Below are 18,222 nucleotides of genomic sequence, written 5' to 3'. Positions count from 1 at the left end.
GTCTATAGAAGCGGTTCTCAAACTTTTTGAGTCATGTACCACCTACAGTTCTTTTTATTATTCTTGGTACCACCTATATTTTTAGATTGTTTTAATTTTTTTATTTTATAATTGGCTTTGGCATGAACCAATTAGCCAGACTTATTTTTTATTTATGAAATATAAAGGGAGCATTTTTTTTTGATCCAATATAAATAAATTGATTTTTCAAATTCTCACACCCTAGGATAAATGTTATTGTGTTAGTAAAATGTGTGTGTTTCTGTTTAGTGCATTTTTTTATATGTATATTTTTTTTTAATTTTTTTTTTAATTATATTTTTGTTTATTTTAATGCTTTATTTATGTAGTCTTTTGTTTAGTTTTATTTCCTTTTTTTATTGTTTTTTTGTTTTTTTTATTTGTTTATCATTATTTTACTTTTTTTAAACTTTTTTTTTTTAATTATTTTTTTTTATGTTAATTTTTTCGTGAACACACTTACAATAATATTTTGTATCGCAGAATTGCTTACAATGGTGTTAGTTTTTTACAATTTCATTTTGCAACGAATTAAATGATTATTCAAACATTGATATAAGTTAATATTATTACTAAAAATTATACAATTTAGACTGGTTGGCAAACAGAATTTGAGATTTACCATTTCTTCGAAAAATGATTCAATGCTCTTCTTATTTCTTGAACATTCTAGGATTACATGGTTCATATCACCAACTTCTCCGCATGGACAATATGGGTTTTCATCCAGTCCTATTTTATATTTGTACAAAGGAGTCATAGCATGATTAGATCTTATTCTGTTTATTGTAACAATGAAGTTTCGTTTGGTTAATTCATGAAACCAGCTTTTCAATGGTATGTTATTTTGGTGGCCGACATAGTTACACCCTGTGACTGATGAATTATATTCTTGCTGCCACAATTGTTTTAAATGTGAAGTAAACTTGGAGGTAAGATCTGTATATGGAACAATATTGGTGGTTAGATGGTAGCCTGTGTCAGTGGCTGATTTGGCTAGTGTATCCACTGCATCATTACCTTTTATTCCTGAGTGCCCTTTAATCCACACTACAGTTATTGTTTTCCTTTGTTTTGTTGCTTCAAAGTTCAGTTTTAACATTTCTGCCTCTATGTTAGTAAGGTTTTCCGATGATTTCAAGTTTGTTATTCGGTCAACTGCACTTTTACTGTCAGTGAATATAACATGATTCTGTGTGTTTCTCGACTGGACGTATCTAAATGCATTTGCTATGGCAATTGTTTCGGCGGTATATATGGAACACTCATCTGGTAGCTTGAACTTGTAATATTGGGAAGACTTTGCGTCATAGAAGGCACAGCCTACTTTTCCATTCAACTTGGATCCGTCAGTATATATGTATTGGTGTTCAGGCCATCTTCCATTAACGGTTTCTAGAAAGTTTTCTTTTGGGTCCAGGTAGTATGTTTTTATATGTTTTGAAAAGAAAACATGGGGAGGTTCGGTGTAGATAGGTATAGTTTTGTTGATAGACAGGGAGTTAGAGATTTGTGCCAGTGTGGTATAGCTGTTTACTAGGAGTGGAGTAGCTTTTGAGTGCCAATATGGATGGGTGAGTACTAGGACAGTGAGGTCGTGAATGTTACGAAGATAGCTGGCTTCTTTGGATATGGCTTTAGTCATAAATTTATGACTAATTAGCTGCCTTCTGAAAGATAGTGGAGGTTCTACAGATTCGACTTCTATAATATTTATTGGGGTAGATTTAAGATAACCAAGACATATTCTCAAACTTGTGTTTTTCTGGGTCTCTATTTTGTTTCGGTGAGTATGTGCTGCTGTTCCATATAGGTGACTGCCATAGTCTAATATACTCCTAACCATTGTTTTATAGAACAGTAAAGCGGTATTTGGATCTGCTCCCCATTTGGTATGGCAGAATGCTCTCAAAATATTCATAGCGTTCTCGGTTTTTTTTATTGCATGGTGGATGGTATCTTTCCACAGTAATTTTCTGTCTAAATAGAGTCCAAGGTATTTAACACAATTTTTGATTGGAAGAAGATATGGACCCAGTTGTAACTGTACTTGAGTTATGTCCCTTTTTTTAGTAAAAATACACACTTCAGATTTTTTTTCAGAAAGAATTAAGTTGTTTGAATCTAACCAGTGCTTAACTGACCATAGGTTTGTGTTTAAAATGTTCTGACAATTTGAAATAGTACCGTTGGTGTAGATAACTATATCATCAGCAAACTGTATCATATTCACGTTATTCAAATTTACTTCGAAGTCCATTGTATATAGTATAAATAGTAGCGGGCTGAGTATGCTGCCTTGAGGGAGTCCTAAATTCGATGTTCGGGATCCTTGAAGATTTTGGTTTAATTTTAGTGAAAGTCGTCTATCGGAGTATAGTGAAATTAAAAATGAACATATTTCATGAGGTATTCCTATTGATGTCAGCTTATGGTACAAAATGTTTAAATTTACGTTATCGAAAGCCGAGGAAAGGTCAATAAAAACTGCAGCTGTATGTTTCTTTATTGTATATCCTGTCAGTATATCTGTAACGAGAACAGTAATAGCTTCGAGAGTGGACCTACATTTCCGGAAACCATATTGTGAGTTTGGTAGGATGTGTTCAAATTCTAGCCATTGTTCTAATCGATTCTTTATTATTCTTTCCAGAGTTTTAAGAATACAAGATGCCAGGGATATAGGTCTGTACGAACTTGAGAGGTCTAGCGGTTTGTCTTTCTTTTTAATAGGTAATATTATATAGTTCTTCCAGCTATCCGGAATAGGACTTGCACCAGTCCAGATACTATTATAGATTTCTAACAGCGACTTTTTATGTTTAAATGGGAGGTGAAACAGCATGGAGTAAGTTATATTGTCCTCGCCTGGTGAAGTATTATTAGATAGTTTCAACGATCTTTCTAATTCCCACATCTCAAAGCATTCAAGTAAGTACAAGTTGTTTCTGGGAACAGTTTTTAAAGATAACTGATTGTATTCTATGCATTCTTTTGCCCAGTCTGGTGAGATTGTGGCATGGAATTCTTCTATCCAATTCGCTTCCAGATCAATAGGTAACTTATTCTGCTGCTTACGATTCTTAAAACTATTTACTCTTTTCCATACGTCAGTGATGGAAGTTGTCTGATTTAGGCTCTCAACATATTTCCTCCACTGAATTCTTTTTGTTTCTTTGAATGTTTTTTTTGCGATGGCATCAACTCGTTTGAATTCAAGTAAATTTTGGATGTTTTGGTTTTTTTTTCCATAATCTGAAAGCTTCTTTTCTCCTATGAGCAATGTTGTTGCAGGTCTCATTCCACCATTGTTTTGGTTTGTGCTTCCAGTACTTATTTCTTATTATTGTTCTTTTCGGGATACAAATGTTTGCAGCTGAGTTTATCGTGTCTATGAAATTGTTGTAGTTACATGCGGTGCTCATTTCCTCTAGTGTTGTCGTGTACAGATTCCAGTTGGCTCTTTTAAGAACCCATATGTTGTGAACTGGACCATAGGTTTGTAAGCCTGAGTCAGAGTTATTAAACTTCATATATATAGGAAGGTGATTGGATCCATGAGGATCCTGTATGACTGACCAAGATATTAAATGTACTGTCTTGCGTACAAATAGACAGATCAATGGCACTTTTTCTACCTGACGTAACAAGTGTGGGTGCACCATCATTGAGATACACAAGATTGCAGTGATTAATAGCATTGAGCAAAGAAATACCATAGACATCATTAAACTCACAACCCCAAGAAAGATGATGAGCGTTGAAATCTCCAGCAATTATAAAAGGTCGTGGTAAGTTTTCGAAAAATTGTATCCATTCTCTTACTTCTATCCGAGTCTTTGGTTTAATGTATATTGACAATATGTACACTGCTTTGTTATTAGGTAGAAGTTTCACTTCGATGCATGTACACATCATTCTTGCTGGTTTCTGTACTACGACTTCTGAAAATAATCTATTGGATTTTACTAGTATGGCTACCCCACCGTAACCATCCATACGATCTGACCGAACAGTATTATAACCTTGGAAGTTATAAAACCTTTCCTGTTTGAACCAGGTCTCTGACAAAGCTGCTATGGTAGTTTCTGTTGTATTTAAGAGATATTCTAAGTTTTCTTTATTGCCAACTGCAGATCTGCAGTTCCACTGTAAAATGTTGAGTTTATTTATAGCTGAGAAGACGACGAAGTAGTTGGTATATTGTGCACGTTTAATAATTGTTTACTAATTAATATTTGCTGTAAGTCTTGTTTATTAACATTGGGATTATTAGTTTCCCTAAAATTTTTAAAAAGTTCGGTAACAATAGTAAAAATTATATCTAAAATATCAGAGTTTGACTCTGTTTGTAGCGTGTGAGAATTTGAATTTAAATTATTTTTATATGAAGGACTATTTATAATTGGAATATTAGTTCCTGATTGTCTAAAGTTAAATGTGTATTCTGGATCTGACTGTGTCAAGACAGGACTATTTGGTCTCTGCCTTTTGCTACCTTTAGAAGATTTGACGACTGTATATTTATTATGATTACTATTGGCCGAAAATGTGAATGGACGAGTAACAGAAGAGCTATTTAAACTTTGGTTAACAAGAGGGTAATTAGAAGAAGGCAAATTTTGTTGATGAGAATCTTTAATAATGTTATTTGATGTTACGTCTGCATAAGATTTGCGGGGAATTTGTTTGTTGGCATCATGGTAATTAATATTACTATTAGTCATGCATTCTTTAATTAATTTCTGTCTTTTGAATTCTGGACATGACTTAAGATTTGTTGTGAAGTGGTCTCCCATACAACTAAAACATTTTGGGGTTAATGTTGTTTCCTGACACTCTTTTGTATTATGGTCTTTCTGGCAATTGTTACAACGGGGGTTACTCCTACAATGCTTCCCCTGGTGGCCAAATCGCAAACAGTTGAAACAAAGCAGGACTTTTTGTTGATATGGTTCAATTTCTTTCAACACCTTATTTATAGTAACGTATTTTGGAAGTACTTGTGTTTTAAAGCTTACTACACACGATTTAGTAGGAACATAATTTATTTTATCATTGGTAACCGTTTTTCTATTTATTCTAGAAACGTTTACTACCTCAAAATTAGAATTTATTTCGAATTTTTTAATTTTATTTTTAAGATATTCATCGGAGAATTCTGTTGAGACATCCCGTATAACACCTTGTCTAATAATAATAAATTTAGGTATATAAACATCCAAATTGTTTTTAACAAAAACCGGATCGTCTTTCTTGTCGATAAGGTAATTAGCGTTTTTAGAATCCGTAAATTTAATTCTTAATTTATTTCTGCCAATTGTATCGATACTAATTATTATTAGCTCAGGAACGATGATGTCTGGATCCTGTCATGGGACGCAGGGTAGCCCTTTGCTACCAAGCGAAGAACAACAACTTCTTCGCTCAATGAACTGTGCACAACTGATGTGATTTCCCCCGCAACTAGGTTTTTAGAGGGGTCTCTTCTTCGATATTGGATTGGTACTCAATTAAAGAAAATTAGTTTTAGGATTTATTACCGATTTTTCATTTTTTCAATTCCTTGACGTAGTTACCATAATTAGAATGATGTGATTTCGACACGTTCCCAGTAGTAATAAACCAAGTTGTAATTAAAAGTTCGTATATTTATAATTCCTAAAAGTTTATATATTAGATTCAACCCTTTTTTACGATGTCTAAGAGCTAGCAATGTTTTCGAGAAAGTATTTTAACTATACGGGGAGAACCATAAGTTACAAGAAAATTATTGAGGAACTGCAACAACTAGGTAAATATACCTTGTATATTTATCTATCAACGGTATTATCAAAGACGTTAAGTAGAAGAGTACTGCCCTGTAACGTTTCAGTATAGGATTTTGTGTTCCCACTGAGTAGGTGCATGTGACCTGACAACAACTACAGTGCTTGCTCGATCGCTTGCACCACCGCGGCCGCAACATCCCTCCTCAACAAGCCTGCTTCTAAAATATGGAAGAGTGGAGTACTTATTTTCGTACCTAAATGCCATGTGGTCATGTGCGTACAACTCTTGCCTTAAATCCCTTAAATTTTGGCATTTTATAAAATTAGAGATTAAAAACTACCGACGCAACTATTTTTTTTGTAAAAAATAAAATATTATTATTTTTACTTTTAATAACTGAATTTTTTAGAACTGAATTACATAAACAATATTGTGATTCAAATTTTCAATTTAAATGTGTACAGATCTACAAATAATAGTATAATTAAAATTAAAGGTTCCAAACCAAGGCCAGACAACAAACCAAAAGAACTCTTCTCTGGGGTCATCCATAAACTACGTCGTTGAGAAGAGGGAGGGAGGGGGGCTTGCTTATTTCGACGATATACGACAGGGGGGTGGGGGGTATGAGTGCACATTCGACGTCGTTTAATATATTGGTATATTTAAATTTGTCGCTATTGTCTCTATAAATATAATTTTTTACTAGCTTTTACCAGCATTAAAGTATCAGATATTCATATAAAAACGTACCTATAGTTTTTGAAATGAAATTGAAAATAAAACAAAACGTTTACGAATAAATACACCTTTGTTAAAATTAAAAAGAATTCTCTTATAGATACTTTTATCACATAAATTTCGTATTTATCAGTCACAGTCACATTAAAATAATATTAGGTAGCACTTTTGCAAAAGTTTAGCACAGGACAACAAACAGTAAGACATTGTTCTTTGAGTTTAAACAAGCGCTTCTATATACAGAAAAATGTTTGGAAGCAAACAATATTCAATTGTTAGTTTATTTATGTGCTGCATACTGTGTGTGGAAAAATAGTTCTGAAAGAATGAATGGAAATAAAATATTGTGTTATATTTAGTAGTAAGTCGTATTTATACTTAGAGAAGATTTATAAGCAAAATCTTGATCCAATGCTATTTAAATGCATTCATTTTTTTCGAATGCTCAGAAAACTAATAAAAATTTTTGAAAAATTTAAACGCAGATTGAGAGATTACATTATTACCGAGGACCAAAAGTTTCTGAAAACATTTATAATGTTTATTTTAATAAGTTACAGGGATAAAAAAAATATTTAGTCTGATTTTTAAGTTCAAAAATTTCATTCAAAAGAAACCTTTTGTTTATTCTAAGGGACTTTCAGCCCTCGGTAATAATGTAATCTTTCATTCTGCGTTTACATTCTTCAAATATATTTATTAGATTTCTCAGGATTCGAAAAAAGAATGCATTTAAATAGCATTGGACCAAGATTTTGCGCCTACCCCCTTAATTGTTCTTGTTGTGATACATTCGCAAATAAAGTTTCAAGGTTGATTAAAAAAAACAGAAATAACATTGAATTTTTTTAAATCACTGAAAGGGGGTCGTGTACTGCAATGACGACGTCGACATGGGGGGGGGGGGGGTTCGTCTGTAACCGACGAATTACGACGGAAGGGGGGGAGGGTATTAAAAAGTCCAAATTTTTTACGACGTAGTTTATGGATGCCCCCTCTTATAAAATATTAATAAAATTAATTAAAAGTCAGTCACTGGGACAGAAGTTCCAAAAAATTTTTAAAGTGTTTCGATGAAAAAACAATTCCTGATCTCGATATTATGATAGAAACGCTTTTTAGCACATACACTGAAGAATTATATTTTACAATTTGAAAATTCGAAATTACACTAAGCATCAAAATTAACGCAACCACCTTAAAAATGGGACATTTTTTATGTCTTGTATTTCCTAAACCTGTTGACCGATTTTAGTGATTTTTATAATGTTATAGCTTTATTCTTCAAGAATATCGATGTAATAATATTGTTGCTAAACAATAAGTGTCATTGTATACCGGGTGTAACAATGATAGTGTGTTTTTTTCTCAAAGTTTGGGACACCCTGTTGAATATTAGGTATAACGTATATAAAATATTGAAATTAAAACTTAACTGTAGCCTTAGACTTTCTTAACATTTTGTTTTTTGATTCATTCGCTTATGTTGGATAATAAAAAAGTTAGGTACTTTAATATCTAGCAACGTTCTTTCTTCATCAGTACAGGGTGTTTCTAAATAAGTGCGACAAACTTTAATGGGTAATTCTGTATGAAAAAAAAATTAAAGCACTCATGGGAAAGTCGACAGAAGTGAAAACTTCTTATAGTATCTAAATTACGAGCTCAATTCTTTTTCCCCATCCAAAAAGAAGTGCTATACCTATATTATATATGCGTTGCGTACGTTCTATGCTATTTATGTATACATATATAGTCATCGCCAGTTAACTTGGCGAACCCAAAATTGCAAAGTGGCTTAGGGGATGGTCTTCAGTCTCTGTGATGTTGTGCGTATTCTGTCGCCAAGTTAACCGGTGATTGCAGTACATAATATACAGGGTGATTGTTTAGTAGGGTAAAGCTCAATAGCTCCGCTATAGTAATAGATAGCAATAAAAGTTAATAACAAAAATTTTAGCCACCTTTGAGCTTCACATTACAAAATTAGTTAGAATGTTACAGGGTGTTGATAACACAGTGGCAGACCAAATTTATGTTTTTTTAAATGGAACACCGTATATTTTATTTTATATTCGAAATCCTGTTAACTTCTCCATCACAAAAATATAAAGGTTTGTTATGTTATACAGGGTATTTACAAAGTTATAACCAATTTTATATGAAAATCTTAACAAGTTCAACTCCCTGTATAAATAAAAATAAGCAAAACAACAATGGTTTATTAATGCCATATTTTTTAACGTATTGTCAAAATTTTCAAGAATGATCGATATAGCTAATTTTCTTTATATCAAATACAGGGTGAGTCAAAACACAAGTACATTATTTTCACAGTAATTTTAAATGGAACACCCTGTATTTTATATCACTATTGAAACGTACCATTACTGTACTTTAATTTTTAGATAACATTCCCTATGTCTAAATTTATTAATTTTCGAGATATTTTCATTTTTCAATGGACCAGTAGCGTGGCCACCCAAATCACCAGAATTTAATAAACTGGACTGATTTTTTGGGGTTACTTTAATAATGAAGTTTATAAAATACCTCCAACAACAAGAGATGAGATGAAAAATAGAATACAAAGTGTATTTCGATGAGTTAATTTACAAATGCTCCGTAGAGTAAGTAGCTCATTCAATGATCGTTTTTAGGTGTACATAAATGTGTTAGTAGATAATTTTGAACATCTTATGTAATTAAATATTAAAAATATTTTATTAAAAGTAGCTTCTAATTTTTTCAAACATGTTTTTTTGCAAAATGTATTACTGATAAATTATGTTTCGTTCTTTATTTGTTACATTGTTACATTTACATACAAAAGTAGTGTTTAATTGTCTTCACAAAATATTGTATTTTGTGTTTGTGTGTTTTTTTGTAAAATTTATTACTAATTTCAAAAATGTTGCATGTAGTGGTTGTGTTTGTTTGTAAAATGTATTACTAATAAATTATTTTTATTTCTTTATTTGCTACAGTGTTACATTGATTACCGGATTGATAATCGGTAATCTTCAATTGTCAATTCAGTCATGGCTTACTTAAAATTTAGATAAAGGATATCGCACACATCTTACGGAAAATATAATGTCACTCAAATTAATAAAATTTATACGATTAGATTTGTTTTAATATAACGATCAATTCTTATCATTGTGCCAACTCTTAATTATGATTAATTACGGCGCAAATTGCAATTAAAGTTTATCGAAATCACATTTTTGGAGTCCATAAAATGTTAGTTTACAATCATTATTGCTCTGAGTGCTATTCATAACAGCTTAAATCCCGCTGGGCCTAAGCGGATTAGTGAAACTAATCCGCTGATTTATGGAGTACCGAAAATCTGGGTATTTTAAAATATTTTTTCTCTCTCTAACTTATGTACCTACCCATTTGATTTCAGATTTATTTATATCAATTTCTGCTCTTATTTTTGAAAATAGAGAGTTGGCGCAATGATAAGATTTGATCGTTAATTTAAAACGAATCTATTGGTATAAATTTTATTGAATTTGAGTGACATTATATTTTCCATAAGATGTGTGCGATGTCCTTTAAACACCGAAAATAATTTGCTCTGAAAAATGAAAATATCTCGAAAACTAATAAATTTGGGCATAGGGAATGTTATATAAAAATTAAAGTACGCTAATGTTACTTTTCAATAATGATATAAAATATAGGGTGTTCCATTTAACATTACTGAGAAAATAATGTACTTGCGTTTTGACTCACCCTGTATTTGATATAAAGAAAATTAGCAATATCAATAATTCTTAAAAATTTTGACAATAAATAAAAAAATATGGCATTAATAAACCATTGCTGTTGTGCTTATTTTTATTTATACAGGGAGTTCAACTTGTTACGATTTTCATACAAAATTGTTTATAACTTTGTAAATACCCTGTATAACATTACAAACCTTTATATTTTTGTGATGGAGAAGTTAACAGGATTTCGAATATAAAATAAAATATAGGGTGTTCCATTTAAAAAAACATAAGTTAAGTCTGCCACTGTGTTATCAAACACCCTGTAACATTCTAACTAATTTTGTAATGTGAAGCTCAAAGGTGGCTAAAATTTTTGTTATTAACTTTTATTGCTATCTATTACTATAGCGGAGCTATTGAGCTTTACCCTACTAATCAATCACCCTGTATACACATACGAAATTTAGTTCGCCAAAGTGATGACGGTTGCAAACTCAATACTTTTTCCCCATCTAAAAAGTTCACAAGGTCCCTAAAGAAGTGTTCACTTCAAAAATTTATTTCGTCGAAGCAATGACGGTCGGTAATTAATACTTTTTCCCCATCTAAAAAGTGCACAACGTTCCTAAAAAAGTTTTCACTTCAAAAATTTATTTCGCTGAATCAATGACGGTCGCTAATTCAATACTTTTTCCCGATCCAAAAAGTGCACGTTTCTCAAGAAATTTTTATTTCAAAAATTTATTTCGCTGGAGCGCCTTAAAAAATTTTTATTTTTGCCTTATACAACCAGTGTTGACATATGGATCGGAGACATGGACCATCTCTAAGGCAGATGAAAACCTTCTGCTTATATTTGAACGAAGGATCCTGAGAGGCATATTCGGTAATTCGGTTGTATCTGTGAAAATGGTATTTGGAGGAGGAGGTACAACTACGAGGTATACCACAGATATAAACATATATTTGGCGGTAACGACGTAGTATCTCTTATAAGAATAGGAAGACTAAGATGGGCAGGACATCTAGCAAGATCACATCATAACAACCCTCCTAGAAGAATCCTTATGTTACAACCTGTGGGAAGTAGAAATAGGGGTAGGCCAAAACTTAGATGGAAGGATGGTGTAGATGAGGAATGGAGAAAAATAGTCGCAGCAAACTGGCAACGGTTGGCAGTGGATAGGACTGACTGGTGTAATAGACTTGGGAAGGTCGAGGCTCTTTGATAGGGCTGTAGCACCATTGATGATGATTGCGCCGAAGCCATGACGGTCGCTAATTCTTCAACAATTTTCCCCCATCTAAAAAGTGTATAACGTCCCTAAAAAAGTTTCCCTTCCAAAATTTATTTCATTGATGCAATGACGGTCGCTAATTTAATACTTTTTCCCCATCGAAAAAGTGCACAACGTCCCTAAAATTATTTCTTCGAGGCAAAGACGGTCGCTAACTCAATACGTCGTTTTACCATCTAAAAAGGGCAAAACGTCCCTAAAGAAGTTTTCACTTCAAAAGATTATTTGGTCGAAGCAATGACGGTCGCTAATTCAATACTTTTTCCCCATCTAAAAAGGGCACAACGTCCCTAAAGAAGTTTTCACTTCAAAAATTTATTTTCGTCGAAGCAATGACGGTCGCTAATTCAATACTTTTTCTCAATCCAAAAGGGCAAAACGTCCCTAAAGAAGTTTTCATTTCAAAAATTTATTGTCGTCGAAGCAATGACGGTCGCTAATTCAATACTTTTTCGCCATTTAAAAGGGGCACAACGTTTCTACAGAAGTTTTCACTTCAAAAATGTATTTCGCCGAAGCGATGACGGTCGCTAAGTTATTACTTTTTCCCCATCTAAGAAGTGCACAACGTCCCTAAAGAACTTTTCATTTCAAAAATTTATTTCGCCGAAGCGATGACGGTTGCTAATGGACGGCCGGAGTGATGACGTACAAGTGTCAATTTTTATTGACATATGTCATATCAGACTTTTCCAAACCTTTCCAAACAAACGTTGTTTAGTGTGTCAAATTTGTATTTTTTATTATTTTTTCAGTTTTTACAGAGAATATTTCCGTTTTTTGCAATATGTAAGTATTGTTAAGGCTATGGGTACATAATTCGCAAATATTTTACGTGTATCCCTACTTTTTCTGTCTTTACACGGCAAATTACGTGTAGTAAAATTCACACTGGTATGGATATGTAAACATTACTAGAATGTCATTCTACTTGAAAATGTCATCATTATTTTAAAGAGATGGGTTTTGAATGTTCTTGGATAACTGTTATTTTTATAACTGCAAATTATTAATTCAGTTAATAAATGTGATAAATTTTTCACTAACTATGTATTCAGTGATTGTAATAATTTATTTGTACAACAAAGACTAATACTCGATCGAGAAAAGAGGAAAGGTGTTAAAGTGATTTTTTAATAATGTATTGTTATGGAACGCTTACAATTGTGAACATCTTTAACAACAAAATACTTGGATCACAGAATATATTTTCCTGATGTATTCTCTGCTTGGATCTTCCACAAATAATTTGTTTTTACACAACGTTGTGTAAATAATAACAACAATTTTACAACGTTGTGTAAATAATAAAGCATGATGTTTTATATAAATAGCAATAAAATGTATGTATGGGTGAAGTAGGGGAACTGCGGGTATTACCGCCCAGCGGCAAATACCGCCCACTCTATAAAATATCTTAAATATAGAGAAATAGTAACTTTGGCAACATCGAAATGACGCCACGATACTACTGAGAGAACCGTGCAACAAGGTCGCCGGCCATAAGCATATTTAGTTGTTTCAGAGAAGTCAACGTGTTTTGTGTGGTGCCACTATAATTTTTAGGAGCTCGAAAATAATTTGTGAGTAACTTATTTTTATACTTAATTTATTGATTTTTTTATTAATTAGTAACCGGTCCTCTTATATATATGAATCGAAACAGTTTCTTTCAATATTTTGAGAAATAACGATTAACAATTGTTTTGTTTGAAATATGGCGATGGCGGGTAATTTCGCCCAACTTGGGCGGCATTACCCTCCAGTGGGCGGTATTATACATTGATTTATACATTTTTAATTTAGGATAAAGAATGCCAAAGACAATGATGAATTCGCGGAAAAAGGCAACATGGAGCGCAGAACAGCTTCAGGAAGCTATAAATGCAGTTAGAAGCGGAAAGGGGAAAAGGCAAAGTGCAAGAGAGTTTGGTAATATATGATCTTTATTTTTTAATCCATTTTCTAATGTTCTTTTTTCAGGTATCCCATATTCTACATTAAAAGATAGGTTAAATACAAACAATGCTTGTGCAGCACAACTAGGTCGTCATCCTATATTTTCCACTGAACAAGAAAAGCGAGTGGCTGATCGCTGCATCTATTTGGCAAAGATGTTCTATGGTCTAACGGCCACTGATTTACGAAAAATCGTCTACGAGTTTGCGGTTAAAAATAATATCAAACACTGCTTCAACGATGACAAAAAAATGGCCGGTAAAGACTGGCTTCAAGCTTTCTTAAAACGGCATCCAAATCTTAGTTTGAGGAAACCCGAGGCAACCAGTTTAGGGAGAATTTCGGGTTTTAATGCTGAAAGTGTAGGCCTTTTTTTCAAAAATTTAAATATAGTTTTAACAAAATATAACTTTCAAGCCTGCCGCATATTTAATGTTGACGAGACAGGCATTACCACGGTGCAGGTTCCATCCAAAATTGTAGCTCCAAAAGGTGTCAAACAACTGGGAAAAGCTGTAAGTTGGGAGAGAGGTCGAAATATAACTCTGTGCTGCTCAGTAAGTGCATCAGGGATATATATACCTCCGATGTTTATTTATCCTAGAATCCGAATGTCGGAACAGCTTAAACGCAATGGACCGTTAGGTGCCATATATGAATGCTCGGCCAAAGGCTGGATGACTGTAGAATTATTCTTGATTTGGCTTAAACATTTTAATAAACACGCATCTACTTCGAACGACAACCCAGCATTGCTGTTGCTAGATAATCACAGCAGTCATTGTTCTTTAGCTGCTTATGAATTTTGCCGTGAAAATGGGATCATTATGTTATCGTTTCCGCCCCACACGTCCAATAAGCTACAGCCACTAGATTTGACATTTTTTGGGCCGCTAAAATCTGCCTATTCAAATGAATGTTCACAAAAAAATAACACCATTTGATGTATCTGAAATTTTGAATCGAGCATTCGTTCGTGTAGCTACCATGGAAAAAGCTCAAAAAGGCTTTGAAATAAGCGGTATTGTTCCATATAGACCAAATATTTTCACGGACGAAGATTTTTTGCCTTCTACCCTTTCTAATATTCCCGCTGTTGAACTACAACTTCCTGAAACTGAACTTACTCCCTGTACCTCTGAAACAAATCGAGTGCCTTCAAAAGATGCAGTCTTGGAAACAAATGAACCTAATGTTATTCCAAGTACATCAAAAGCCAACGAAGCTCATGCAGATGTCACTCCTTCAACATCAAAATCAGGAATTACAAATGAAAGACAAGGAGATATATCGATTGAAGAAATGACACCATTGTGTGTCATAACTGAAAATAAATTAAAAAACAGGGGTAGAAAATTAGGCATTTCAAAGATTTTGACGGCAACTCCAGAAAAAATAGAACTGGAGCAAAAAGAAAATAGAAAAATACAAAAGAAAGAAAAGCAAAAACTTTCAAAAAATGTAAAACACGTTAATAAAAAAATTAAACGTGTTACGAGGAAAGTCTTCGATGATAGTTCTTCAAGCGGTTCATCCCTACACGATGAAATGGAGATTTGCAATGACCACAGTTCCGATGATCCCAGCAGCGACGTAGAAGAAGGGTGCATCTATTGTGGCGAATATGGAAAATCGGAAATGTGGTACAGATGCGGAGTTTGCCATAAATGGGCGCATAAAGAATGTAGTGGTTACGATAATCACAAAAGTTTTATATGCGATTATTGCAAATAGAGTGTAGTTTGAAATGTTTTTTACTTAAGTATTTTTTTGAATGTTTTTTTATATAAAAAATATATATATGTTGATTTTTATACAATGTAAACCCTGGGCGGTATTATACCATCAGTGGGCGCTATTACCCGCATAGTCTGATAATTCCGCCCAAGTGTAGGTTTGTGAAAATAAATGTCATACTCCGCAAAATAAAATAAATGAATACTTTAAGGCTTAAATAATTAGAAGTAGATAAAATGACTGTATTTTGACAGTTGACATTTTTTATCAAGACCTGTAGTTTTGGAATAATTCAGTAAATTGCTTAAGTGGGCGGCAATACCCGCACTTCCCCTAAGGTTAGAATTTATTTGATTTTTAGAAATTCTAGATTTTATATATTTTTTTAGATTTTATACTAATTAAAAAGTCTTGAGATTCGGTAAAACCTTACTTTTCAACGTGTTTACAATCTTTGTTTGGAAAGTGAAAATCACAGTGAATATAGCCGCAGTTGGCCGTGACGTCACACTCCGGCCGTCTATTCAATACTTTTCTCCATTTGAAAAGTGCACAATGTCCTTAAAGAAGTGTTTAGGGAGTGTTCAAGTATTACGTAACGCGGTTTTTGAAGATTTTTGACCCCCCTACGTAACGCACCTTAATGGGGCGTTCACGTATTACGTAACGCAATTTTTACCCCCCCCCCCACCTGCGTTACGTAATACTTGAACGGTCCCTTACTTCAAAAATTTATTTCGTCGAAGCAATGACGGTCGCTAATTCAATACTTTTTCCCATCTAAAAAGTGCATAACGTCCCTAAAGAAGTGTATTTTGTCCTACAGAACTTCCAATTGATTTGTTACCCTTTCATTAAACTCTTATGCAAAAATCAGACTGCTATTACTAACCAACATGATTTCTGTCATTTGACATGTTTTTCGTGTTCCACGCATTAAAATGCCTAGTTGGTAATACACACCAGTCCGATTTTTGCATGAGAGTTTAATGAAATGGTAACAAATCAATTGGAAGTTCTGTCCGACAAAATACATGGGACGTTTTCGTAGTATGACGTTCCAAATTTTTAACTTGTTCCAATGTTGCCATATATCAAAGCTTGTCCGACTAGACACTGTTAAGCTATTAACAAATTTTCAGCTTGTTATTAATCAACTTTTTTTGGTACGCGGGATCCAGACCTATATGTAAATACTAAAGAAAAATCTAAAATAATAATAAAAGAATTAAAGCACTCATGGGAGTGCCGACAGAAGTGAAAACTTCTTATCTATATATTATAAAAGAAAGTCATGTTAGTTACACCATTTATAACTCGAGAACGACTAAACAGATTTTTATGAAATTTTACACGTATATTCGAGCGGACTGGGAATAGGATAATATGAAGTTTCATACGCGTACGTCATAAGGGGGGTTGTCCCCCCTGGTATATTTTTTTAATTTTTGGAAAAACCGTTCTTTACTATTTTTATGAGATGTAGAAGCAAAAGGTACATACAATCCTAAATTTTCAAGTTTCTATCTCAGACCGTTATTTTTTAATAGCCATTTAAATATTTTTCCACCTACCTCTACCGAAAGTATACTTTTCCGGACCTGATTGTAGGGAGCAAAGTTGTACTTTTCTTCCCTAGGGAGGAAAATATTTTTCCTCCCGAGGGAGGAAAAGTAAAAGTGACGTCCTGGTATTTCATTCATGAAATATAACTTATTGCTGCCCTGTACAACCCCTATTTTCTATTACGTAAGTATCTATAAGGGAGGTTGCCCCCCCCCCTGATATATTTTTTTAATTTTTGGAAAAACCGTTTCTTACTATTTTTATGAGATGTAGAAGCAATAGATACATATAATCCTAAATTTTCAATTTTCTATCTCAGACCGTTATTTTTTAATAGCCATTTAAATATTTTACATCTATATAAAAATTCTCCGGTCGCAGTGTTTGTTACCATACTCCTCCGAAACGACTTGACCGATTTTTATGAAATTTTGCAGGTATATTGGACTGGACTGGGAGTAGGTTGCTGTCTATATTTCATACCCGTACGTCATTAGGGGGTTGCCCATGACGCCGTAACTCTCACAATAATGACGTGAAAAATATGAAATTAAGTAGGTAGACTCCTTGGTGAATTCCGAGCAAAACCGTACTAAATTTTTTTCTCTAGCACAATCGGTGTCCGAAATACAATATCTCCAGCTGTAGCAATATTCTGAGGACAGAAGAAGAACGAGCGACAAATTTCATAGAAGAGAAGTGGAACAGTTTAACTTTGGGACTCAAATTGGGCAAAATATGAATTTTATAATCTTGCGAAATTTTCAAAAAATATCTCTAAACGGAACCGTAAGCAGGAGAAAAATTCTGAGCACACGAAAAGAACAAGCAGCAAATTATAAAATTTTATTTAATTTTAATTCATTTTGTTTAATTTTATTTAATTTTATTTAATTTAAGTATTTTATTTATTTTCTTTTATTTAATTTTATTATTATTTTTTAATTTATTTATTATTTTTGTTTAATTTTTTTAGCTTTATTTAATTGTATTTAAGTTAATATGATTATATTTATTTGTATTTAATTTTATTCAGTTTTAGTTATTTTTATTTACGTTTATTCAATTTCATTTAATTTTAATTTACTTCATGTACTTTTTTATTTAATTTTAATTGAATTTAATTTTATTTAATCAACACCTATAGACTTGGAATCTCCCCGAACCCAATCATAAATAGAGGGTTGTTTTGAATGTAGATATAATAAAGCTGTTATTATTCATTATAAGATAAACAAATTTAAGATTGTAACTGTTGCACTACAAACTTTATTTCGTTACTTCTAACTAAACTTTATTATTTCAAACATCATGTGTAATTAATTAAAAATAATAATAAAACCTCATTTACATCGAGCATTTTTTGTTTATTAATTACAAATTCCTTTTGTTTATTTTAA

The 18,222-nt window shown here is 32.7% G+C and overlaps 2 protein-coding genes across 3 annotated transcripts in view; both read left to right on the top strand.

The window, feature by feature from the left end:
* Positions 1 to 18,222, top strand: part of LOC126887394 (zinc finger protein 227-like) — a 36,234-nt gene that overhangs the window by 4,016 nt on the left and 13,996 nt on the right. The gene's annotated exons all lie outside the window — the stretch shown is intronic.
* On the top strand, positions 12,920 to 15,488 carry LOC126887395 (uncharacterized). Of its 2 annotated transcripts, XM_050654904.1 has the most exons (3): positions 12,920 to 13,143; positions 13,367 to 13,492; positions 13,544 to 15,488. In XM_050654904.1, the coding sequence occupies exons 2-3, from the start codon at positions 13,375 to 13,377 to the stop codon at positions 14,461 to 14,463; spliced, it is 1,038 nt and encodes a 345-aa protein (XP_050510861.1). In that variant the 5' UTR covers positions 12,920 to 13,143; positions 13,367 to 13,374; the 3' UTR covers positions 14,464 to 15,488. The 2 variants fall into 2 exon arrangements, with proteins under 2 accessions (XP_050510861.1, XP_050510862.1); XM_050654905.1 differs by having other exon boundaries at positions 13,367 to 15,488.

The sequence above is a fragment of the Diabrotica virgifera genome, chromosome 6, assembly GCF_917563875.1.
Source record: "Diabrotica virgifera virgifera chromosome 6, PGI_DIABVI_V3a".
Lineage (NCBI taxonomy): Eukaryota > Metazoa > Arthropoda > Insecta > Coleoptera > Chrysomelidae > Diabrotica > Diabrotica virgifera.
This window is presented reverse-complemented; position numbering and strand designations above follow the sequence as displayed.